Source organism: Schistocerca gregaria, chromosome X (genome assembly GCF_023897955.1).
Source record: "Schistocerca gregaria isolate iqSchGreg1 chromosome X, iqSchGreg1.2, whole genome shotgun sequence".
Classification (NCBI taxonomy): domain Eukaryota; kingdom Metazoa; phylum Arthropoda; class Insecta; order Orthoptera; family Acrididae; genus Schistocerca; species Schistocerca gregaria.
The window spans coordinates 592,920,947-592,948,847 of NC_064931.1; the positions used below are offsets into that span (position 1 = coordinate 592,920,947).

The following is a 27,901-nucleotide window of genomic DNA, read 5'->3' on the forward strand; positions in this document are numbered from 1 at the left end:
GGATAAAGATCGGGAGTGGGCCTCGGAGACCCCACCTATATTATGGCAAGGATATGAAGTTGCCAGTTCTTGTCATATGCTTTACATAAATTAAGAAAAAACGGAAACCAGCTGTTGGCGTCTGGAAAAGGCTGTTCAGATGGCTGACTCTAGGGACACAAGATTATGAGTGGTGACCCTGGCGGAAGCAGCACTGACATGAAGTCAGTGGGACATGTGACTCCAGGCCCAACCAAACCGCCAACACACCATACGTTACAGCAGCTTACAAAGAACGTTAATGAGGCTGATGGGCCGATAGCTATCCACATCAAGCGGGGTTTTACCGGGTTTGAGCACCGGAATAATGGTGCTCTACCGCCATTGCGATGGAAAGACGCCATCGCACCAGATCCAGTTGAAGATGACGAGGATATGTCGCTTGTAATCAGATGAGAGATGTTTAATAATCTGACTGTGGATCCAATCAAGCCCAGGAGCTGTGTCGGGGTAATGTGCAAGGGCACTGAGGAGCTCCGACTATGTAAATGGAGCGTTATAGGATTCACTGTGGTGTATAGTAAACGAGGAGACTTTCCTTGCAGACACCGTTTGAGAGTGCGAAAGGCTGGGGAGTAATTCTCCGATACAGAGGCTCGAGCATAGTGCTCAGCAAAGTGCTCGGCAATCGCGTTTGCGTCGGGAGATAACGTGCCATTTATGTTAACAATGGGAACATTTGTTGGGGTCTAGTACCAGAAAACACGTTTGATCTTTGCCCAGACTTTGGATGGTGACGTATGGCACCCAATGGTAGAGACGTATCTCTCCCAAGACTCCTGCTTCTGTCGTTTGATAAGATGGCGAACGCGGGCACGGAGCCGTTTAAAGGCTATGAGGTGCTCCAGGGAAGGGTGCCGCTTATGCCACTGTAAGAGCTCGCCGACGCTCCTTAATTGCTTCAGCGGCGTCCGGCGACCACCAAGCGACTGTCTTTCGCTGGGGGCACCCTATAGAGCGAGGGATCGTGTTTTCTGCCACAAAAGCTATTGTTGTTGTCACCTGCTCAACCATCACATCAGTGTTCCAGTGCGGGGAAGGTTCAACGGTGACAGCAGAGGTTAAAGTTTCCCAGTCAACCTTGTTTAAAGCTCATATGGACAGGCGTCCATGGGCTTAATGCCAGGGCAGTGACAGGAAGATGGGGAAGTGGTCACTACCACACAGGTCGTCATGTGCTCTCCAGTGGATAGGTGGGAGAAGTCGTGGGTTGCAAATTGATAAATCAATGGCCGAGTAACTACCTCGAGCCACACTGAAATGTGTGGCGGCGCTAGTATTTAAGAGGAAGAGGTCAACTGAGACAGTAAAGTTTCGATATCTCTGCCTCGGCCAGTAAGCATGGTGCTACCCCACAAGGGGTTATGGGCGTTGAAATCTCCCAAAATTAGGAAAGGTTTAGGGAGTTGATCAATCACTGCAGTTAATACATACAGTGATACTACACCATCTGGAGAAAGATGTAAATTGCAGACAGGTAGTTATTTCCTGCGTCATCCTTATTTTGACAGCTCAGCTTCAAGATGGGTTTCAAGGGGCACAGGTTCCCTATACACTGAGTTTAGGACAACGCAAACTCCACCTGAAGCTGTATTACAGTCACTATGTTTCCTGTAGTATTCCTTATAGCTGGGGAGGGTAGGGGTCTGCATTACTGGGAACCAGGTTTCCTGGAGGGCAATGCAGAAAGCAAGTGTAAAGCTTAACAGTTGCCCTAGCTCAGCGAGATGGTGGAAAAAACCGCCCTATTCCACTGGAGGATGATGTGATCGTGAATGGGAAGGCATGGAACATTCAATGAGGCAGTTTACAGCTCAGGGCCACCTCCTGCCACCGACTTTTTGCCTGAGCAGTCTACATCCATTTTGTCTGAGGGTCCCGCGAGATGTAGGTGCCCTGTGGATACCAGAACCTCCACCTCATCCACAGACGCAGAGCATAGAGGTAGCGGCGGTGTGGGTGCCACCGCAATTCCCTTGGTCTTGGGGACCTCCTTTTTGGATTTTTCTCGCTGTTCCTTGGCTTTCCCTGGCTGGGAGTACTTCATTGATTCAGTCTCCAGGACTGAGGATGAGTGTGAAGCCCTGCGACCAGCTGCTTTTGAGCTCTTCTGTCACTAGCAGGTGTCATCTTTCCCACCAGTAGAAACCAGGGAAGGGAGTGACCCAAGGGACTCCTTCCTAGCGAGAGCAACCAAAGAAGTTGTACGCTCCTCCAGCTTAGAAGTGGGGACGTGTGTTCCCAATGGTTGGGGGGGGGGGGGGATCTTGCTCCTGAAGTAGGTGGTGCAGGAGCAACAGGGAGGGTTTTCGCCCCACCATCAAGGGGGCAGGTGTAGTCTTCCAGCTCTGAGAGGTGACTGGGGTAGGCAGAGCTAATGGGACTAGAACTGTTGTAGGGGCAGCATAAGATGATGTCATGCATATGGGATGTAGGTGTTCAAATTTTCTCTTAACCTCAGTGTAGCTCATTCGGTACAGAATCTTGTACTCCATAATTTTCCTTTCTTTCTGGAGAATCCTGCAGTCAGGTGAGCAAGGCGAATGGTGCTCTCCACAGTTGACACAGATGAGAAGCGGGGCACATGGAGTATTGGGATGTGATGGGCGTCCGCAATCTCGACATGTGACGCTGGAAGTACAGCACGAAGACATATCACGTAACTTCCAACACCGTATTGGGGGAGGGATATAGGGTCTTACATCACAGCGGTAGACCACCACCTTGACCTTCTCGGGTAATGTATCACCCTCGAAGGCCAAGATGAAGGCACTGGTGGCAACCTGCTTATCCCTTGGACCCCGGCGGACACACCGAACGAAATGGATACCTCGCCGTTCTACACTGGCGCCCATCTCATAGTCGGTCTGCAAAAGAAGGTCCCTGTGAAATATTATACCCTGGACCATATTTAAGCTCTTATGGGGCGCGATGCTTACAGAAACATCCCCCAGCCTGTCACAAGCGAGTAACGCCCTTGACTGGGCAGACGATGCTGCTTTGATCAAGACTGACCCAGATCTCATTTTGGACAAGCCCTCCATATCTCCAAACTAGTCCTCTAAATGCTCAACCAAAAACTGAGAATTCACCATAATGGAAGATTCCCCAACATCTCTCTAACATTCAAGGTACTGGAGCGAATAAAAACCGCCGCCATCCTTAGCCTGACGTTCCTCCTATGGTGTGGCCAGGAAGGGGAACGATTTGAGGTCGTACTTCTGTACATTGAATTGAGCCCGTGAACGCTTAGAGACTGCTGGTGTTTGACCACCAGAAACTGCTAATGAAGTAACTCTTCTATTAGGGCTTAGGTGACAGCTGTTCGTGGTTAGAACATTTCCAGATTATTGCATTCCATGTCCCATCGACGATGCCATCGTTAGCGACAGAAAACAAGTTGGGATCGTGGAAATATGGGGAAGGAAAAAGGCCATGTCCTTTCGAAAGGAACGATCCCAGTATTCGCGAGTAGGGAACTCATGGGAAGTGTAGATCTCGATGGCCGAAAATGGGTATCCCTCTTCCGGAATGCCTGTCCAGTGTATTAGCTGCAACACAGATGCGGCTGTAACATTCGGTGTACTCAATAGACAGTAAATGCAATAAGAAGAAATACAAAAAATGTTACTAGTTTTCTCATACTTGTTACCCAGTAACTGTACACCTACTAATTTTCAAATTTTTGGCCTCCTTGGAAGTAGAATACTCGATTTGCTCGTATGGTACTCTAGCCAGAACTGGATTAACGACCATTGGTCTGTTACATCAGCTTTCCGGAATGTGGTTTTTGGGTGGTTTTCCACGTTCTTTCAGGCAAATGTTGGGCTGGCCACAATCTCAGTTTCCGATAATACGATACACAAGCAGCTGGAATTCGGTATTATACAGAACAAAGCTACATCTCATAGAACGTGGCGGAAACTACTACTCTTCCGTAGGGTAACTGATGGCTCCGGCGACAGAAAGGGCATAAAGTCAGAAAGATCATCCTCACATATTTAAAAATGGATGTATATATGCTTGCATGTTCCACATCTCCTCGTAAACCACTGGACCAGTTTCGACCAAACCTCGTACAAATACCACTTACTGTTTGGAGAGAACTTCTGCGACGGATGGCGGTGGGAGTGAAAACTAAGTGTAGCCAACAACGTGCGAATACCCAGATTTTATTCAGCCAGTATCTGAGAATGAGAGTATTCTGTGACTTGCAACGGACTTTAAACACAATTTCAAACCATTATGGAACTTTTCCTCCCTGACAACACTAAAAAATGATGGAAGGAAGTTTGTCGCTTACTACACTTTCACTGTTCAAGGAGTAAGACTGTCAATCACATCAGGCACGACGTTTTAATTTATTACTTCTTTAATACTAACTGTATTCACGACACATTTTTCAGAAAGTATTCACATATACCACGGTATGTACCTGCAAAACTGAATCACTCTACAAGAAATAATTCATGAGGTATGATTTCATAAACACTGAGTTGCTCGAAAACGAAACTACGAAACTTCAAGGCAGAATTCTCTAGAGATACATTATGTGATCAAAACTATTCGGACACCCCCTAAAAGATACGTTTCTCATATTAGGTGCATTGTGCTGGCACCTACTGCCAGGTACTATCTCAGTACTCATTAGACATCGTCGAACGTTGTCAGGTGATTGGGTGTCATTTGTGTCATACGTCTGTAAACGAGATTTCCATACTCCTAAACATCCCTAGGTCCACTGTTTCCGATGTGATACTGCAGTAGAAACGTGAAGGGATACGTAGAGCACACAAGCATACAGGCTAACTTTGTCTGTTGACTGACAGACCGCCGACAGTTGAAGAGGTTCATAATGTGTAATAGGCAGACATCCATCCAGGCCATCACACAGGAATTCCAAACTGCATCAGGATCCATTGCAAGTACAATGATAGTTAGGTGGGAGGTGAGAAAACTTGAATTTCATGGTCGAGCGGCCGTTCATAAGCCACACATCACGCACGTAAATTCCAAACGACGCCTCGCTTGGCGTAAGGAGCGTATACATTGGACGATTGCACAGTGGAAAAACGTTGTGCAGTGTGACGAATCACGGTACAAAATGTGGTGATCCGACGGCAGTGTGTGGGTATGGTGAATGCCCAGTAAACGTTATCTGCCAACGTGTGTAGTGTCAACGGTAAAATTAGGAGGCGGTGGTGTTACAGTGTGGTTGTGTTTTTCATGGAGGGGGCTTGCACCCCTTGTTGTTTTGCGTCGCACTATCACAGCACAGGCCTACATTCATGTCTTAAGCATCTTCTTGCTTCCCACTGTTGAAGAGAAATTTGGGGATGGCGATTGCATCTTTCAACACGATCGAGCACCTTTTCATAATGCACGGCCTGTGGCGGAGTGGTTACACGACAATAATGTCCCTGTAATGGACTGGCCTGCACAGAGTCCTGGCCTGAACCCTATGGAACACCGCTGTCAGGCCTTACCGACCGACATCGATACCTCTCTTCAGTGCAGCACTCTGTGAAGAATGGGCTGCCATTCCCCAAGAAACCTTCCAGCACCTGATTGAAAGTATTCTTGCGAGAGTGGAAGCTGTCATCAAGGCTAGGGTGGGCCAACACCATACTGAATTCCACCATTACCGATGGAGGGCGCCACGAACTTGTAAGTCATTTTCAGCGATGTGTCAGGATACTTTTGATCACATAGTGTAGAGGCTAACTGTGGTACAGATTATGTCTAAAATATATTAAATGTGTGTTAAATATATGTGGCATGTGCGTATGCCAGCAAATCGGCCGATAAAGAAACTCCTCCCAAACCTCTGGATCGATTTCAACCAAACTTGGTACACATATTACTTACTACTCGTATCTGGCAAGGAATGCTGTGGGGATAAGAAACACGGCAGATGGGCTGAGAGAGTGTGTAGGAGGAGATGGATGAGGGGGAAGGAGCAGGTGGACAGAGGGGGAAGAAGCAGATGGACGGAAGGAGTGGGGGGGAAGAGATGGACAGAGAGAGGGGGAGAGAGAGGTGGACAGAGAGATGGGGAAAGAAGAGATGGACAGAGAGAGGGGGAAAGAAGATATGGACAGAGAGAGGGGGAAAGAAGAAGAGATGGACAGAGAGAGGTGGAAAGAAGAGATGGATAGAGAGAGCGGGAAAAAAGACATGGTCTTAATAAGATTTGAATAAATACATACCCAAACAATGCCCTGTACTAAGCTAGTATAAAATAAATTGGCAAATCATGAAAAATCCCATACCCTGGGACGAAAATTAGGAAAGAGACTGAAGTAGATAGAGCTAGGAATATTTCCTCGAACTCGGACCTGAGTTGCTCGATGCAGGTGATGAGGCAGGCGAGTGGGATGCCTGCAATGGCTATGAGGAATGCCGGTGCCACGGACATGATGCGGATGCTCTCCGCCTCTCCCGCCTGTAGACAGGGCGGCCGCGGCGGGTGCCAGATGCGCTCCTGGTAGTTCAGCAGCCCACTCTCCCACACTTTGCGTAGCCTGCAGCATGCGTCCGTCTCTTCTCTTTTCAGCCGCCTAAATAACTCATCTACATGACATAATAGAGCGTTTATACATCAAACACCGAGATCATTAGCATACGCTACAGCATAACACACAACATAACATTGATTCTGGAAGTCTGGTTGCAGAGAAAATTTTCCTCACTAGCATTTGCTCGACAAGGACAGCGAAGAGGTTGGCCAGAGGTTTGTCACACCCACTGACTTGGGATAAATTCCACACCTATTTGACGTTTCTTCTATTCACAGAACGATGGCATGGAACGTTGCTGCTTTGAATCTCTCTCTTCAAACGAAATGTTTTGCTCAATGGCACCATGTGTAACTAACAACGACCGGTTGCTCAAAGCACTCATTGACACGGTTTCCTTTACACTGAATGGTTGCTGTATGTTCACAGATATTTCGTCATGTTAAGATTTACCCTGAAACAAAATACTGGCAACGTCTAAGCACTGTATCAGTGTGGTTACAAGTGTAGATAACGATCATACCCAAGGTAATGAGGTAAGACTTTCGAGTATTCCCAGCCCCACCCACGCCCCCTGGATGAGGCCGGCAGGTGTTCACCCAGACCCCAAATTGGCGGAAAAATTAAACTGACATATGTCAAGTTAACTCCCTTGCCTAGAATGACAGGAAAAAAGAGGTCACCTATCGACTGTGAGAGTCATACCTTATTTAAGGCCCTAAGCCAACTGCATGAATCAAAAATGGTGGGAAACCCCTCCATCCAGTAAGCCAGTAAGAATAAATCTCCCCCACCATTTTGCTAGTTATAAATCCAATTGCATTAGCCTCGTCATCCTTGTTCTGTATGCAGCAGTGAAAGGATCCTCATAAGGTGCATTAGCAAGAGAGACCAGCCACCAGCCAGAAAAAAGGAAGAACACCATCTGTAAGCATTTGTCCATCCATTATTATTATTATTACTGTTATTTATTAATTTATTTTCTCTATGTCTATACTTACAGTCTGATATTTTTTTCCACCAGCACAACACGCCCTTGATGTAATGCTAGTAGAAATGCTGGAAAAGGAGTCGCAAGAGTTTCACTTAGTATTGTTTGCACCACCACAGAAGCCCACAGTCGGCATTCCAGATTTAACCGAGTATTCTCTACTACCACAATCACAGCTGTCTGAACTTCCTCAGTTAAATGCTACGAGAATCATATACAACACAACCTATAATCTGACTTCTAGTGGATTTAAACATATGCACTTTGGACTAGCACCTGATAGCGACTTTGACATAGTAACTGAAGTGGAAAATGTCGAATGCCTTGATTATAGAGTACAGTATATATGATGTGAGTGGGGACTTGCAGTATGGTGGACTACATTGAGAGGAAGATAATGTGTTCGCCACACACTCCCATCAAAGGCCATGTGTTTGCAAGGAAGGTGTTCATAGCATGTATGGAGAAGTGGTGCTGGAACTAACTTCATAATTGATTTACGTTAAACATTCTAGTGTCGTGATTTTGCGTGAAATATACTGCACGTTAAAAAAAGGTGACTGACAATGAGCCATTGGTGTCTGTATGTTACCAGCTGCCTATTATTACTTTGAAGATTATTTATGCAAGCACGGTGTAAATATGATTCAAATAGAATTCAGTGTACAAATTTCTATTTTCATCCAGCACCAAAGAATTCAAGTGTTAACTCCATAAGCATAAAATCTATATAACTGAAATTTATGGACAGAGTACCCAATATCTTGTGTAGAATCTGATTCAGGCCGAATTTAAGCCATACAAAAACAAACAATTGGCAACATATTGCAAAAAATGTAGCAGGCAAAAAGGAATACAAAATTCTCAAAATTGATATCGACAGGAAGTGCAAAATGGCTAAGCAGGGATGGCTAGAGGACAAATGTAAGGATGTAGAGGCTTATCTCACTAGGGGTAAGATAGACACTGCCTACAGGAAAATTAAAGAGACCTTTGGAGAAAGGAGGACCACTTGTATGAATATCAAGAGCCTTAATGGAAACCCAGTTCTAAGCAAAGAAGGGAAAGCAGAAAGGTGGAAGGAGTATACAGAGGGTCTATACAGGGGCGATGTATTTGAGGACAATATTATGGAAGTGGAAGAGGATGTAGATGAAGATGAAATGGGAGATATGATACTGCGTGAAGAGTTTGACAGAGCACTGAAAGACCTGAGTCGAAACAAGGCCCCAGGAGTAGACAACATTCCATTAGAACTACTGATAGCCTTGGGAGAGCCAGCCCTGACAAAACTTTACCATCTGGTGAGCAAGATGTATGAGACAGGCGAAATACCCTCAGACTTCAAGAAGAATATAATAATTCCTATCCCAAAGAAAGCAGGTGTTGACAGATGTGAAAACTACCGAACTATTAGTTTAATAAGTCACAGCTGCAAAATACTAACGCGAATTCTTTACAGACGAATGGAAAAACTGATAGAAGTTGACCTCGGGGAAGATCAGTTTGGATTCCGTAGAAATGTTGGAACACGTGAGGCTATACTGACCCTACAACTTATCTTACAAGAAAGATTAAGGAAAGGCAAACCTACGTTTCTAGCATTTGTAGACTTAGAGAAAGCTTTTGACAATGTTGACTCGAATACTCTCTTTCAAATTCTGAAGGTGGCAGGGGTAAAATACAGGGAGCGAAAGGCTATTTACAATTTGTACAGAAAGCAGATGACAATTGTAAGAGTCGAGGGGCATGAAAGGGAAGCAGTGGTTGGGAAGGGAGTGAGACAGGGTTGTAGCCTATCCCCGATGTTATTCAATCTGTATATTGAGCAAGCAATAAAGGAAACAAAAGAAAAGTTCGGAGTAGGTATTAAAATCCATGGAGAAGAAATAAAAACTTTGAGGTTTGCCGATGTCGTTGTAATTCTGTCAGAGACAGCAAAGGACTTGGAAGAGCAGCTGAACGGAGTGGACAGTGTCTTGAAAGGTGGGTATAAGATGAATATCAACAAAAGCAAAACGATGATAATGAAATGTAGTCGAATTAACTCGGATGACGCTGAGGAAATTAGATTAGGAAATGAGACACTTAAAGTAGTAAATGAGTTTTGCTATTTGGGGAGCAAAATAAGAGATGATGGTCGAAATAGAGAGGATATAAAATGTAGAATGGCAACGGGAAGAAAAGCGTTTCTGAAGAAGAGAAATTAGTTAACATCGAGTATAGATTCAAATGTCAGGAAGTCGTTTCTGAAAGTATTTGTATGGAGTGTAGCCATGTATGGAAGTGAAATTTGGACGATAAATAGTTTAGACAAGAAGAGAATAGAAGCTTTAGAAATGTGGTGCTACAGAAGAATGCTGAAGATTAGATGGGTAGATCACATTACTAATGAGGAGGTACTGAATAGAATTGGGGAGAAGAGGAGCTTGTGGCACAACTTGACTAGAAGAAGGGATCGATTGGTAGGACATGTTCTGGGACATCGAGGGATCACCAATTTAGTATTGGAGGGCAGCGTGGAGGGTAAAAATCGTAGAGGGAGACCAAGAGATGAATACACTAAGCAGATTCAGAAGGATGTAGGCTGCAGTAGGTAATGGGAGATGAAGAAGCTTGCACAGGATAGAGTAGCATGGAGAGCTGCATCAAACCAGTCTCAGGACTGAAGACCACAACAACAACGTATTGCAGAACAGAATGACCATAAATTTATATCAAAATATTCATGTAAATATGTAAGTAATAATAATAATAATAATAATATGTTCCTACAAAATTGTTCCTAGTCCCACCATCCTGTCCTTGAAATGTTTTATGGTCACAGCTCAATGGAGGGGGAGATAAACAATAGCAGTGATATCAACTGACACACGTTAAACTATTACAAACACATTCATACAAAGTCACGTGCTCCAGCAATATTGTGATCATCGCTGTCACAGCTATGTCCTATAGTGGCTTACTGCATTGATTGCACTAACGTCAGTAAGCCATCAGCACTTGACAGGCAATGAAGCTGACACATGCAGAGGGCAGCACCCACACATGCTCGCATGGATTAACAAGTACACCAGCTGCCTACACTCACACATACCTTAGAGGGAGATAACAATTTTACCACTTACCGGACAGTAGCAGCTGTCTTTATTCATTTGTGAATTAAGAGTTAGTAAATAGTTGTAATCACCATGGGTTAGTGGATATAGTGACAGAAATACTTATCCATTACGATACTCTAGCCAGCTCAATAAGCTACACTTAATACACATATAATATTTTAGTACGAAAGAAAGGGAGACTGATAAATCTTTTTCATTTATTTATTTTTATTCTGACGGTAGAACCCAGCGAATTTTTTTATAGTGTGAGCAAAGATACTATAAATTATTTTTGTAGTTAAAAGTTACATATACTGTTTCTAATATTATATACAGGATGAGTCACATAAGATGTAACACCCTTTTTATTTCGTCAACGGCTACACATATGAAAACGGGCTTTTCTGCAAATGTTAGAGTGTCGAGGGGCACGTAATTTTTTGTTTGCTTAATGTTTTTAGCGCTGGTATGAACGGAGATATTGAAGCAAGTACATTTTTCTTAAATGGAACCGTATACTTGTTATACCTGTATTCGACAGCTCTTGAAAAGAAAGTTACAGTGTTATAACGTTTGTTAATGTTGACGTTGAAACCTGTCGTAAAAAAAATTGAAAACTATCCTAGAATGTGATAGCACCGTAGCTGGAAACGGCACTTGCGCGTTTCGAAATGTGTACCCATTTACGAAATGAAAGGGGTGCTATGTATAATGTGGCTCACCCTGTATATTTGCTATGGATGATACATCGTTCACCTAGTTGTATGAGATCTCTCAAAGTGTAAACATGCCAAAACGCACGGCAACACCTCCTGCTGCAAGGCCTGTAAGGCAGCCCTCATGTAAGTACTAGTACTGCTGAATAACAATGTAGTTGTAAAAAAAAAAAAAAAAAAAAAACAAGAAAATAAAAGTGTAGCTCCGTTTTTTTCATTTCTCCTTGCACATCAGGTGATGTCACTTGGCGTGAAAATAATGATATTAATGTGACTTACAATTTAAACATCAGCAGTAGGAAACGCTTCAGTGTGGGAATTATGTCATATCATGACTTTTATCAAGTGGTGGTTTTGGAAAATTCATTATATAGTGATACAAAGTTATAGTAGCCCTGGATGAGTGGACTCGCCTATGAGACAACAGTGGAAATCGCTACCATGTTCCACAGAAATACTCACTCTCCATCAGCGACAAGTCTGCAAGGGACTTCCCACAAGGAATTAAACTGTTTAACGAGAGAGAGAGAGAGAGAGAGAGAGAGAGTGCACTTATCTACAAGAGCATTCTTTAAGAAATCTGATGTATATCTCTTACATCATCCGACTTGCTCTAGAGCTAGACCGTCGACTAAGCTGGCAACCGTACACTGATGACCCAAAACATTATGACCACATTCCTAGCATGTTCTTCCACTTTTCAAACACAGCACAACAGAGATTCTGCCGGACATACATTCTACAAGTCGTTGACAGGAGATCAAATTCCATTTTATGGATGAGTGTAATGCTGCTGCAGCAGCAGGGCTGAGAAGCGTTCCTGATTTGAAGCATGTGAAGGCTACACCAACACCCCTAATGCAAGACAGTACATGGGGCTACTTGATACTTCAGAGTACTTCAGAGGGTAGCCTTTGGATTTAAATCGGTAATCGAGAATCATTAACAGGCGACTTTTTTGAGTATAACCACACGTCTGTATTTCTCTCTGTGTGGTATGATTATCTAACGTAATGCTTTTTCCTTCCTTGTAGAATTTTTCAACGAGTTTGCAGCTATGTGAATGGATGAAGTGCAGTCCACTCCGAAACCTATGACTGACATAATACCTAGTCCACCTACATCAGCAACATATCGAGGAGAGTACAAAACGAAGTAGTATATGAACCATCTCTGTGTGTGTGCATAACACCTATATGGTAAAATCTCTTATACTAAAAAAAAAAAAAAAGAGCCCTATGATTGAATCGGTCCCAATTGTGTGAACTCTAAGGATTGGACTGAGCCTATAGACACTTGAATATGTAAGTGGTATTAATGATTTACATAAGGGTTATAGAATTACGCATGCATATTTTTCTATCACACTTGGATACTATTATAGATATTTACCATAGAGTTGTTGATGCCACTAACATTCCACATATTTCTGAGCCTTTCCCACACAGGGATAGGCTCCTATCATTAAATAATGCATATGCATATAGCAAATGGTATAGTATTTCTTCAATATTAATTCACACTTGTGACCATTACTTATGAGATGTACTTGTTTCTTTTCTGGGTGCTGCCGATGGCTATATGACTATGGGAGAGGGGTCGATGCAGAGTTACAACTCAATGATCCATCACTATTCTCCAGTGTGAGGGACAGATACGTAAGTAGTAGTAGTAGTAGTAGTAGTACTTATTTTTCCATTCTACAATAATTTTCTTTAATATATGCATTCACAGCTTATGAGAGTTTCTGTGTACACTCGACAAAAATATTGCACAGAACAATCATGATAGTCTGGAAAGACTTAAGAGGTACTAAGCCAGGAGACAAAGGAGATGGATCCTCGTATTTTACCAGTATGGACTCCGATGATTTTCTACATGTTGTTGTAGTCTTCAGTCCAGAGACTGGTTTGATACAACTCTCCATACTACTCTACCCTGTGCAAGCTTCTTCATCTCCAAGTAACTACTGCAACCTATATTGTCCTGAATATGCTTAGTGTATTCATCTCTTGGTCTCCCTCTACGATTTTTACCCTCTATGCTGCCCTCCAATAATAAATTGGTGATCCCTTGATGCCTCAAAACATCTCCTACGAAACGATGCCTTCTAGTCAATTTGTGCCACAAATTCCTCTTCTCACCAATTCGATTCAGTACCTGCTCATTAGTTACGTGATTTACCCATCTAATCTTCAGTATTCTTCAGTAGCACCCCCTTTCGAGACAGTCCATTCCGTTGAAACTGCTCTTCCAGGTTCTTTGCTGTCTCTGAGAGAATTACAATGTCATTGGGAAACCTAAGTAACCAAAGTAATGGTTGAACTGTGTAAGCATTCACTTGAGCACGAACAACTGCTACAATTCCGCACTGCATTGATAATGACCTGACACAGGTCGAAATCCGATCTGCGTTGTGACTATAAATGTCATATTAAAGCAACTTAATTCTACGACTGATTGCTGCTCTATCAGATTAGATTAGATTAGATTAATACTTGTTCCATAGATCATGAATACGACACTTGGTAATGATGTGGAACGTGTCAGGTTAATGAAAGATGTCTGTACAAGATATTACATTACACAAAATATTGCATGACACTAATGCATAAGTTAGTTTTTTTCCCTCCGTTAATTTATATCTAAAAATTCAGCCAATGAGTAGAAGGAGTTGCCATCTAGAAATTCTTTTAATTTATTTTTAAATGTTGGTTGACTATCTGTCAGGCTTTTGATGCTGTTTGGTAGGTGACCAAAGACTTTGGTGGCAGCATAATTTACCCCCTTCTGTGCCAAAGTCAGATTTAACCCTGCATAGTGAAGATAATCCTTTCTCCTGGTGTTATAGCTATGCACACTGCTATTACTTTTGAACTGGGCTGGATTATTAACAACAAATTTCATAAGTGAATATATATACTGTGAGGTTACTGTGAGGATCCCTAGATCCTTAAATAGATGTCTGCAAGATGACCGTGGGTGGGCTCCAGCAATTGTTCTCATTACACGTTTTTGAGCAATGAATACTTTTCTACTCAACGATGAATTACCCCAGAATATGATACCATACGAAAGCAGTGAATGAAAGTAGGCATAGTAAGCTAATTTACTGAGATTCTTATCACCAAAATTTGCAATAACCCTAATAGCATACGTAGCCGAACTCAGACGTTTCAGCACACCATCAATGTGTTGCTTCCAGTTTAACCTCTCATCAATGGACACACCTAAAAATTTTGAAACTTCTACCTTAGCTACAGACTTCTGTTCAAAGTCTATATTTATTACTGGAGTTGTGCCATTTACTGTACAGAATTGTATATATTGTGTTTTATCAAAATTTAAAGAGAGTCCGTTTGCTGAGAACCACTTAATAATTTTGTGAAAAACATCATTTACAATTACATCACTTAGTTCTTGGTTTTTGGATGTTATTACTATACTTGTATCATCAGCAAAAAGAACTAACTTTGCATCTTCATCAATATGGAATGGTAAGTCATTAATGTATATCAAGAACAGTAAAGGACCTAAGACCGAACCCTGTGGGACCCCGTGCTTGATAGCCCCCCAGTTTGAGGAATCAGCTGTTGTATTAACATTACATGAACCACTTATTTCAACTTTCTGCATTCTTCCAGTTAAGTATGAATTAAACCATTTGTGCACTGCCCCCCTCAAACCATAATGATTTAGCTTATCTAACTCAATAACACTTAAAGTTTTTATTTATTCTCTATGGAGTTTAATTCCTACTTAAAATTTTTCTTTTGTTTCCTTTACTGCTTGCTCAATATACAGATTGAACAACATCGGGGATAGGCTACAGCCCTGTCTCACTCCCTTCCCAACCACTGCTTCCCTTTCATGCCCCTCGACTCTTACAATTGTCATCTGGTTTCTGTTCAGATTGTAAATAGCCTTTCGCTCCCTGTATTTTACCCCTGTCACCTTCAGAATTTGAAAGAGAGTATTCCAATAAACATTGTCAAAAGCTTTCTCTAAGTCTACAAATGCTATAAACGTAGGTTTGCCTTTCCTTACTCTAGCTTCTAAGATACGTCGTAGAGTCAGTATTGCCTCATGTGTTTCAATATTTCTACGGAATCCAAACTGATGTTCCCCGATGTCGGCTTCTACCTGGTTTTCCATTCGTATGTAGAGAATTCGTGGTAGAATTTTATAGCCGTGACTTATTATACTAATAGTTCGGTAATTGTCACACCTGCCATCACCTGCTTCCTTTGGGATTGGTATTATTATATTCTTCTTGAAGTCAAAAGGTATTTCGCCTGCCTCATACATCTTGCTCACCAGATGGTAATGTTTTGTCAGGGCTGGCTCTCCCAAGGCTATCAGTAGTTTTAATGGAATGTTGTCTACTCCTGGGGCCTTGTTTCGGCTTACGCCTTTCAGTGCTCTGTCAAATTCTTCACGCAGTATCATATCTCTCATTTCATGTTCATCTACGTCCTCTTCCACTTCCATAATATTGCCCTCTAGTACTTCTCCGTTGTATAGACCCTCTATATACTACTACTACTACATTTCTGCTTTCCCTTCTTTGCTTAGTACTGGTTTTCCATCTTAGCTCTTGATATTCATACAAGTGGTTTTCTTTTCTCCAAACGCCTCTAATTTTTCTGTAAGCAGTATCTATCTTATCCCTAGTCATACAAGCTTCTAAATCGTTACATTTGTCCTCTAGCCAACCCTGCTTAGACGTTTTTCACTTGCTGTCGATATCATTTTTGAGACGTTTGTATTCCTTTTTGCCTGCTTCAGTTACTACGTATTTGTATTTTCTCCTTTCGTCCATTAAACTCAAGATATTTTCTGTTACCCAAGGAATTCTACTTGCCCTCGTCTTTTTACCTACTTGATCCTCTGCTGCCTTCACTATTTCATCTCTCAAACCTACCCATTCTTCTTCTACTGTATTCTCCCCCCGTTTATGTCAATCTTTCCCGAACACTCTCTCGGAAACTTTCTACAACCTTTGGTTCTTTCAGTTTATCCAGGTCCCATCTCCTTAAATTCCCACCTTTTCGCAGTTTCTTCAGTTTTAATCTACAGTTCATAAGCAATAAACTGTGGTCAGAGTCAGCATCTGCCCCTGGAAATGTCTTACAGTTTAAAACCTAGTTCCTAAATCTGTCTTACCATTATATAATCTATCTGAAACCTTCCAGTGTCTCCAGGCCTCTACCAAGTATACGACATTCCTTCATGATTCTTAAACCAAGTATTAGCTATGCTCTGTGCGAAATTCTACCGGGAGCTTCATCTTTCATTCTTTACCCCGTTCCATATTCACGTACTACTTTTCCTTCTCTTCCTTCTCCTACTATCGAATTCCAGTCCTTAATTACTACTAAAATCATGACTCCCCTCACTATCTGAATAATTTCTTTTATCTCCTCATACATTTCTTCAATCTCTTCGTTATCTGTGGAGCTAGTTGGCATATAAACTCGTACTACTGGGGTAGGCGTGGGCTCCGTGTCTATCTTCGCTACAATAATGCGTGCCCTCGGGAAGAATTACTGCTGTAGTTTCCCCTTACTTTCAGCAGTAGCAGCACAGCAAGGCCGTTGTGGGTAATGTTACAAGGCCAGATCAGTCAATCATCCAGACCGTATCCCCTGCAATTACTGAAAAGGCTGCTACCCCTCTTCAGGGGCTACACGTTCGTCTGGCCTCTCAACATATACCCCTCCATTGTGGTTGCACCTAGGGTATGGATATCTGAATCGATGAGCCACACAAGCCTCCCCACCAACAGCAAGATACATGGTTCATGCGGAGAAGTATTTTGTACATAAGTGTTAGAAATTATTTTTATTTTTATGATAGACATCTGCGTATGTCTTTTCGGATTTGTGGCACAGATTATATTTACCAATGCCATTCCATTTTTTCTTCCTTTGCAAGTGTATTGGAACTCTCCAGATGCAGAACTGTCACAACAACACCATGGCCTAACCAGTCGATGATGCATTCCCCCTAATGGTCGGTCGACAATGTGTTTGACACACCTATCAATGCATCATTTGCTCAGCCTGGTCCTTCATGTGGTCGGTATCGTCAACACCGTCACGGTTGCAGTGGTCTGCACCATTGATGGCAAGATCACCATGGCGCAGCATGTGAACATTGCCAGGCTCCCCGCACAAGGTCCGTCACGCCAGCTGCTGGGACCAGTTTTCCATGTCCTGATACCAGCCTGCCAGTGCCCTGGATCACACCGGGTAATGCACACACCTTTTGGAACTACTCTGTTGTTGCAGGCCCTTCTGGGGATCGCAGCTCATAAGCTCGCCTAATATAGACCACCGGGACCTTGAAACTTTTCTTAACATGTGACTACCTGTTTTGGAAAAAGAGCTCCATGGAATCGTCAACAACCCGTGATATCCCACCACTGAGACTAATAAATTACATTGGTGCTCAAAAGTTCGTAACGTTTTTGTTCTGTATGTTGGTATGGCACTTTTTATGGGTTTATTTATCGATTGTTACTTTTATTGCCACACCCTTGACATTAAATATCGTCATTCAATCATTTTAAGGTGGAGAGTGGAGCTGTGGACGCTAGAAAATGGAGTGCCAAGAGGAGAAATCAGAACATTTCCACCATATTCCACTGTCTGAATTCAGCAGAGGGAGAAATGCAGTCGGGAGGGTTCAAACACCGGGCGTATGGGATATACCATGCCCTAAGTCAAAATCACAAAAATACGTGGGCGATGGTTCAAATGGTTCTGAGCACTATGGGTTTTAACATCGGTGGTCGTCAGTCCCCTAGAACTTAGTACTACTTAAACCTAACTAACCTAAGGACATCACACACATCCATGCCCGAGGCAAGATTCGAACCTGCGACCGTAGCAGTCGCGCGGTTCCGGACTGCGCGCCTAGAACCGCTAGACCTCCGCGGCCGGCGTGGATAATCATAAGTGCGTCTCTTCTTGCTCATCGTCTGTTGCCTTGAGAACAACACCGACCATTCCTATCCTTTATCCTTACTGGAGACGAGAATTGGTGTCTTTGTGCTAACATGACGAAAATAAAGGAATGGTTGAGCCCAAACGAAGCGGCATATCCTTGTACAAATAATTGTGTGCATCCACACATCCACAAACAATAATTTTACGCATCGCGTTGAGCAGCGACGATGTGGTGTACTACGAATTGCTTCCCCGAACTGTAACCATCACTGCTGAGATTTACTGTCAACAACTGAACAGGAACAACAGCCTATGTAAAGTGATGCTACTCCATCATAGCACCTTCCCTCATTCTGCTAGACTAACGAAAAACACTATACAGGAGTTGGGTTGGGAAGTCATTCCACACCCATCTTATTCACCTGACCTTTTGCCCTCAGATTTTTACCTTTTCCCCTCTCTATCGAAAAATCTTCAAGGAACTTTCTTTTCGGATGAAAATGGACTACAAACATGGCTCGACGAGTTCTTCGCCTCAAAACAAGTGATTTCTACAGTCTCATAATCTAAAAGTTAGCCAGCGTTGGCAGATTGTTGTAAATAGTGGAGGAGAATATACAGGGTTATTTTTTCGTCTGGGTGCAAACTCTAGGGATTGATCGATGAGAGGATATGTAACAGAAAAGATTTAATGAACTTATGTCCAGGAATGCATGGTTTCCATGCTAGAGACAATTTATTCAATCATACATTATTACAGAGGCTCTGGTCTAATAAGTAGTGTACCATGCAGCCACAGTTTCAGTATGTGCTGAAAATGGTTTCCACGTGCATCGACGCATGCGTGTATATGCCGTATCATGTTCTGTCTCACATGCTCACATCGCCAGGATGCATCCGAATAGTGTCAAAGGCAGCATGAATACGCTGCTCCAGTGTCTCCACATCTGGAATGGTCTCTGCATACATAATACTTTTGAGATGGCCCCATAACCAGAAATCGCACGGGTTGAGATCCGCTGAACGAGCAGACCATACAATTGAACCCCTCGTCCAATCCACCAATCAGGGAAGACACAATTGAAATGTGTCTGGATGTTAACGGCGAAGTGGGCTGGGGCACCTTCATGTAGCAGACACATAATCATCAATGGTACTTCTTCCACCAGGGGAAGCAAAGTCAAGCCGATGGTTCCAGCCTGTTAGGCGACGTAGAAGGAAGACTGGTCCTGAAATACGGTGGCCAGTTATCCCGCCCCATACATTCCGGCTGCACCGATGCTGATGATTCGCTGTCACCATACCATGAGGGTTCTGCATACTATCCCTCACGTGATTGTTATGAAAGCCGAAGATACCACTCCACGTGAAGGTGGCCTCATCTCTCAGTAGGATGGATAACAAATCCCGGAATCGTGCTTGTCTGATGAAAAAACCAGTGACAAAACTCCTCGAGATGTGGAAAGTCTGTCGTTAGTAAGCCCTGCACACGCTGCAAATGATAAGGGTAGTAACAACTGTTATGGAGAATGTTCCACGGTCTTCTAGTTTAGCCTGTACTGGCTGGCCAGCTGCCTGGTACTGACATGGCGATCGTCTTCCACAGTGTTAATCATATTTTCCTCCAAGTCTGGAGTCCGAACATTTCCGGTACATCCTTCATGATTTCCTGCGTCCTCAAACGACCCTGTCTCAGACAAACGGCGAAAAAGTGTTGCTAACATTGAATGATGTGGTTGTTGTCAGCGGGGATGGTCTCCTGATATAACCTTGCTGCATGCCGCCCATTGTCATTTTCCTTTCCGTAAGTAAACACCATGTTGGCAAACTCTTGATTCGAATATTGAACCATTGTGCACAACGCTGTATCACATCCACTACAAGGTAAGTCAGCAAGAGAAGTGAATCAGACACAACTTTACCAATGACAATGGCAGGAGAGAGCGCTAGGGAATGACATACAACATAGTACCATCCTTTAGGAGGAAACCATGCATACTGTGACTGTGGCTGTATCGTACAGCTCGTATTAGACCGCACAGCACGTATTAGACCGTAGTCTCTGTAACAATGTATGATTGAATACATGGTCTCTAGCATGGAAACTATGCATTTCCAGACCTAAGTTCATTTGATCTTTTTTGTTCCGTCCCTAGAGTTTATACGCGGTAGAAAAAATCACCCTGTATAATTGATGACTAAAGTCTCTGTTAAGTGTATCTCTTGTGCTTATTAAACTTACGGTAAAACGCTACGAACTGATGGACCAACCCAACAATACTATGCCGGAAACTCATGGATATCCCGAAGGAAGGTAGTAATGGTATTGAAGAAAAGACCACTGTCTACGTCGGTGGGGGATAATGGTGTTACATCGCAGGGCTATTCAGTTACAGACTGGCTCAGAACTTTTAACATGAGTGTCATAACGGGCTAATTTTTCTGAAATGTAGGAAAGAGTGTCTGGTAAGGTACTCAGCTGCGTACTTCACCTTGATGTGTAGTAGCATGTCTGTGATCCAGGAAATGGTGGTGTCTAGATTTATCCCTCTTCAAGTGGATAAATACGCTGAGCAGACAAGTATTAATGTCCAGAATACTCTTGAGGGGGATGAATTTTCTCTGCATGTTCGTTGCTGGTTTGCAATAGAAATTACCCAAAAGATGTACATTATACTAGTAAATACCACACCTCTATTATATGCGAGCATTGTAACTTCCATGGTATCAAATTCATCGTTAAACTCCAGGACCCATCAAAAGATGAGAGGCACAATCTGAATTCTCGTGTTTCCAGCCTGGAGGTAGATGAAAGCAAGCCAGAGGAAGATGAAGAGCACACTGTGCAGAACAAAAAGAAAGATGTTAACAATAAAGTAGTCAAAGCCCCCTACTTTTAAAAAGTAGCTGGTCCCTACCCCAAACACACAGATTTGTTCTTATTTTCCAAGGGTGAGACGCAGCACTACATCAGGATCAGAAGCACGTTCCACCCACTTTCTGACCAACTGAGTAAAAATAAAGGGCATGGCATTTTTGTCAGATGGCTCAACTTGTTGACTACGACTGAGTGTTTAGCAAACCATCTAATTGACTGTTCTAACTAGGAACCGATAAGTGTGAAGAAAACATGTTCTTGAAGTTTAAGAACACTCACCATTAGGAGGGCTGTCCCTTTGCCTTAAATGCAGATTCTGAACGCCTAGTAGCTTCTGTGACACGTTGTGAATGTGACAACACTGCCTCCGATAGTACCTTAACAGAACGACATGTGCCATATACTGCTGTGTATAAATTTGTATGCTCATATTACTCGAATCTTAGCCAATTCGAATCATATGTTGGGGATAATCTTGTGAGATGTTTGCTCACTGAGCGCGAAAATTTTGCATGGTGTGTCATTGCGATTTACTGCAACACATTCAATGACCGTATCGCAGAAGAATAGTACCATTTGCAAGTAGGATGTAGTGTTACATTTGTGGGATACTTCTGGACAGAAAAGCAAGGATTCCACATACAGATCCGTATCTTCCAACAGGGAAGTTCAATGGCAGAGTACACAATGAATACAACTTGAAATACCAACTGCCGTGACATATACCCAATTTCTTTCACAATTTGAGAAGGTATGACGCTCATTTCGTTGTGGAACACTTGGGTAATTTAGGTGACGAGGCTACTGCCCTGTCCGATAACTTCGATATATACGTTCCATTCTCCAAACGACTTACTAAAGACATTCCGCTCTGCTTCTTGGATTCACTGCATTTTATGCACGCACCAGTTCATAAACTTGCTGAGACACTGCGTTAGGAGGACATGCACATCAACAGAGCTGCAATCTTCGTGATGCGAAGTTTCAGCTTGTGACGAAGAAGGGATCTTAGCTTACGAATACTTGGACTTGAAGGAGAGACTCAGCGAAGCCATATTGCCCAGCATAGCTCCTTCACCAGAAAACATACAGGCAGAGCCATATAGGACAAAGAGTATGTGCATGCAGTGATTCTGTGGGAGGAGTTCGGCATTCCTAATGTGGACGAAAATGCAAGACTTTATAAGGACAGAGAAGTACACCTTCTCAGGGACATTTCTGAGAAATTCCAAGTTGTATGTACGGACACATGAACTCTGGGTCCTGCTTTTTATTACACGGTGCCAGGGATTTCGTGGAACGCCAAGTGAAAAAGTACAAGTGTCCCCATTAAACTAATAACTGTAGACAGACTACTCCATTTCAATCACATGATTCGTGGGGGACTTTGCCAGTGTGTGCATAGGTACACTAAGGTGAATAAGCCACGGGTGAATGGATGAGAGAGAAGAGTACAAATCATTTAACTATTTGAGTTACATCCTATACCTGGATGTTTAAAACTTGTGTGAGCGCCCCATGCAACAGGCTCTGCCAATTGGAGGTTCCGATGGCTGTCCGAAAAGATCATCGCCAGATTAGATAAGTTCCAAGATGTGGCTGTGGATTCTGGTGAAGGATATGTCGCGGGGGCAGAAGTGGCATATTTTACCAGTTTGCATTATGTACACAGCAACTTGACATTGTGTCCAGACTGACAAGTCCCATGCATTGGTTCTGTCCCCAAGGTGATGGTGACACTGGTGGGTAAAAGGATACTTTATGAAAACGTCAGCAGTGCTTCAGTTTGGCGATGCAACTTATTAGTCACCCACGCAATCTCCTTCGAACAGCCATGCTGGCTGGAGGAGTATATAATTGTCAATAGCAAAAAATACGGCTCTCACGATGTGTGATTTTAAAAACGATGTTATTAAATTAACAGGAAATTCAATATTCGTGAAAGGATGGAAGGTCTGTCAAATCATTGTTAAATTCATTTAGTTTGCCTTTGGGATTGACGCCATGGCGCAAGAGCTTACATCGCCAGGCTCAATTCAGTCACGGATTAGTCGCTTTGGAGATGGCAAAGGTTTCGGTGGAGTTCCCAAAACCTTTTACTGTCAGTACGTGTATGCTGGATCTTTCCAAACTCCACATGTACCTATTTCACTATGAGTTTGCGAAACTTAACTTCGCACAGACAGTTTCATCCACTGGGTGAAAGGCTGCGATCCGTATGAATTAATAAGGTGCCATCCCGACGCATTCAGCACATCTGGATAGGCGGCTGACAATCTTTATGGCATTACACCTCAAAACAATTAAGTTATGGGTCTGATGAAAAATGAGGCGCGTGGGATGCAGATTGCCCAGTTTGTGGGGCACGGGTCTATAAGACGGGCTAAGGGTGTGCATAAAGCGGTATCAATGGCTCTAACGATCGAAGATTACAGGCAGTGTCTGCTTTATGGTGTTGGTGGTCCTCCACATATGGTGTGGCAAGTAATTTTTTAATTGCGAGATCACGTTGTACATACTGTATCATAGCTGAAAGTCAGTTATCGCGCCATGACGACAAACGGTTCGTCTGTGGTAATGGGATCCTCTCATTCTTACACTGTTCACTTAAAAGACAACAAGAGTGGACGCGTATTTATACTGTATGTGTGTGTGGGATAGTACTATGAGCTATTTGTTACAAATGTGTATGCATAAACGTGCCCAAGTTAACTGCTAACGCATTATTTGTGTGTGTAAATTGCACATACCGCATAGAAAAGAAACTTTCACTATGTACACATCTCTCTCTCTCTCTCTAATTAGTTTCATTTCACATGTACTGCATGTGTCGTATGAAAGAATCAAAACTGTACAGAAAAAAATTGTTTGTTGTACAAAAAAATTAAAAAGTTAATTGTATACAAAAAGTATGTAAATAACCAATCAGAAAGAATAATGATTAAACGGGAAATGTAGTATATAGAATATTTACTAGTGTCACTGCAAATAGTATTTCTGTATCTGATAGTAGTATTAGTATCTCTTCATATATGCATACAATTTTCTATTCAAGTACAAAAAAATGTATTCTACAATAACTTTGAAAAAGTATTGTTAAGTAAAAGAAACGTTAACAAAAATGTGTTGCACAAAAACAGAAAAGTATTGTTAATAAAGTATAAATTTTTTATATACTTGTTACTATTAACAGAGGAAGACCCCAAACCAGTCCGATCCTTTCACTGCGTAGTACAGATCACAAAAGACGAGATTCGTGCTGCTCGAGAGAGAGAGAGAGAGAGAGAGAGAGAGAATGGGGTAGAGAATATTCCCGTCGTTTTTGACACGCAATTGCCCTAGATCCTGATCTAGGCTAGAACTCTCTCAGTGGATGGGTGACCTTTATTTTCACGCCAATTTGAGGTGTGAATGGATATGCGCCGGCCTCATCAAGAGAATGGGGGGACGGGGTGGGGGAGGTGGTGCATGCATCTCCGAATGTATATTGCATTGTGCTTCTTAACAATACAGACACTGCAATATGGTATTTATTCACCGGTACCAGGCAGTGACTCAGTTAAAATGTCCTCCCCCTGGGGGAATTGCATAATGTGTACGAGTTGCTGTTATCACTAATGAACGACGACGTACGAAAGTTTGGGTCTGGTCGTAAGTCGTGCACGGGCACCCAAAGCGGTTAAGGAGACTGTTGACGTAAAGCGAGAAATCCGGGTTCGAGTCCCAGTGGTTCAAATGGCTCTGAGCACTATGGGACTTAACATCTATGGTCATCAGTCCCCTAGAACTTAGAACTACTTACACCTAACTAACCTAAGGACATCACACACATCCATGCCCGAGACAGGATTCGAACCTGCGACCGTAGCAGTCGTGCGGTTCCGGGCAGAGCGCCTAGAACCGCTAGACCACCGCGGCCGGCCGAGTCCCAGTGTTGCACAAAGTTTCATTGTTGTCATTCCATTACACAGATGATAATTGCCCGTGTTTGCAGCTGCGAATACATTTCACGTACAGCAGTTTTTCTCGCATCTCAGGGTTTATGTGTCATATCTCCTGAACTACTTGTCGTACAATGATATATTTTTGCAGGTATTTTTAGTTGTATATGTGCATACTGCCTGGAAAATATGTTGCGAACAGAGTTAGCGGTAAAGCAGTAATAAATTAAAACGTTATCCCTGGTGCGGAAATTTACTGCAGGCACAGAGAAAATTTAGAAAGCGATAAACCTTCTCCTTTCATCATTCGGTTGGGGAAAGGGGGGTGGGGGTGGGGGGGGGCGGAGTGTCAGAGAGAACAGGTATCGTAGAGCTTTGAAATTGTGTGTAAAGTTTGTTACAGGGCACTAAGGGTGGGTCAAGAGGAAAGGTACATACTTTGAGGGATGATAGTATTAGTGATTGTGAACAAAAAACATCATATGAACGTATGTCCTCCTCTTAATAGTTTCTGTGGAAACTAATGAAAACAGTGGGGAACAGTACAAATACAGGCTACAGTAAATGGAATGTTGTCATCTAATGTTTTGTTCAGTTGTGTACATTTCCTCAAAAAAGAAGTCCAAAAAGTCCACCGTCAACTGAAATGCATTTTGAAGCTCTTGTAGATACGTGTTGTGTTGCTGACCTGAGTTCCTTCATACGGCCTTTACTTCAGCACACGCATGCAAAATACGAGCGAGGAGTTCCTCCTTTGTGTCCACTTTGCGCTTGTAGACTGCTCTTACGCCAACACCATAAACAGTAAACCAATGGAGTACGACCGGGTGATCTCGGTGGCCAAGAAATGAGTTCAAGGCGACCGATCCAGTGCCTAGGATACGTTTCAGTGAGGTGCTGTGTCACTAGCCGTACAAAAAATGTATAGGAGGTCAGTCGCGCTGAAATATACATACGACACAGTGTTGGCAAAGAATATCCTTCAAGTATTCTTTATTACACTTTCTGAAGGAACTCTAAAATAAATGGACCGATGAGCTGATCATCAGTAATCAGTGTGTATTAAAATGGTCCGTAAAGACAACTTAAAGTAGCCTAATATCGCTTTGGTTGCATTCGCATTTGAGTGCTGGTGAAGGAGGACATGAGACTGACGCTCGTCATTTTCAAAGAGATCTATGTCGGATAGAGTTAAGAAAAGGGTATCCGTTCACATGAAGTTTTTCTGTTCAAAATCACGTAATCTGTCACCCCTGAGAGCATGTACCTCTCCTCTCGACTCGCCCTGTACTGTCTGGCTATTTGCATGTCGTGAGCTACCCTTCTTTTTCACCTCCACCCCAACTCCTTCGAGACGTCGGTGGTTCTTACCACCACAGTGGTTCTTTCCAGACATAAGTGCTATGTGTACCAAGTTTGGTTGAAATCGATCTAGTGATTTAGGAGGAGATGCGGAACATTCATACATACATATACACTATGTGATCAAAAGTATCCGGTCACCAGCCTGAAAGTGACTTACAAGGTCGTGGCGCCCTCCATCGGTAATGCTGGAATTCAATATGGTGTTGGCCCATCCTTAGCCTTGATGACAGCTTCCACTCTCGCAGGCATACGTTCAATCAGTTACTGGAAGGTTTCTTAAGGAATGGCAGCCCATACTTCACGGCGTGCTGCACTGAGGAGAGGTATCGATGTCGGTCGGTGAGGCCTGGCACGAAGTCGGCGTTCCAAAACCTCCGAAAGATGTATTATGGAATTAAGGTCAGGACTCTGTGCATGCGAGTCCATTACAGGGATGTTATTCTCGTGTAACCGCTGCACCACAGGCCGTGCATTATGAACAGATGTTCGATCGTGTTGAAAGATGCAGTCGCCATTCCCGAATTGCTCTTCAACAGTGGGAAGCAAGAAGGTGCTTTAAACGTCAATGTAGGCCTATTCTGTGACAGTGCCACGCTACAAAAAGGCTGCAAGCCCTCTCCATAAAAAACACGACCACACCAAAACACCATCGCCTCCGAATTTTACTGTTGGCACTACACATGCAGACAGATGATATACACCGGGCATTCGCCATACCCACAACGTGCCATCGGATCGCCACATTGTGTACCGTTATTCGTCATTCCATACGTTTTTCCACTGTTCAATCGTCCAATGTTTACGCTCCTTACACCAAGCAAATCGTCGTTTGGCATTTACCAGCGTGATGTGTGGCTTATGAGCAGCCGCTCGACCATGAAATCCAAGTTTTCTGCCGGCCGCGGTGGTCTCGCAGTTCTAGGTGCTCAGTCCGGAGCCGCGTGACTGCTACGGTCGCAGGTTCGAATCCTGCCTCGGGCATGGATGTGTGTGATGTCCTTAGTTCAGTTAGATTAAAGTAGTTCTATGTTCTAGGGGACTGATGACCTTAGATGTTAAGTCCCATAGTGCTCAGAGCCATTTGAACCAAGTTTTCTCACCTCCCTTCTAACTGTCATAGTACTTGCAGTGGATCCTGATGCAGTTTGGAATTCCTGTTTGATGGCCTGGATAGATGTTTACCTATTACACATTACGACCCTCTTCAACTGTCGGCGGTCTCTGTCAGTCAACAGACGAGGTCGTCTTGTACGCTTTTGTGCTGTACATGTCCCTTCATGTTTCACCTTACTATCACATCTGGAACAGTGTACCTAGAGCTGGTTAGGAGTGTGGAAATCTCACGTGACACCCAATCAAATGGTTCAAATGGCTCTGAGCACTATGCGACTTAACTTCT

At 43.1% G+C, this 27,901-nt stretch overlaps 1 protein-coding gene across 1 annotated transcript in view; it reads right to left on the reverse strand.

Annotated features, from left to right (window-relative positions):
- LOC126298233 (uncharacterized) overlaps window positions 1-27,901 on the reverse strand; it is a 182,288-nt gene that overhangs the window by 7,413 nt on the left and 146,974 nt on the right. The window contains exon 5 of the mRNA XM_049989539.1: window positions 6,378-6,563. Within this exon, the coding sequence (XP_049845496.1) occupies window positions 6,378-6,563 (186 nt within the window). The remainder of the gene's footprint in view (window positions 1-6,377; window positions 6,564-27,901) is intronic.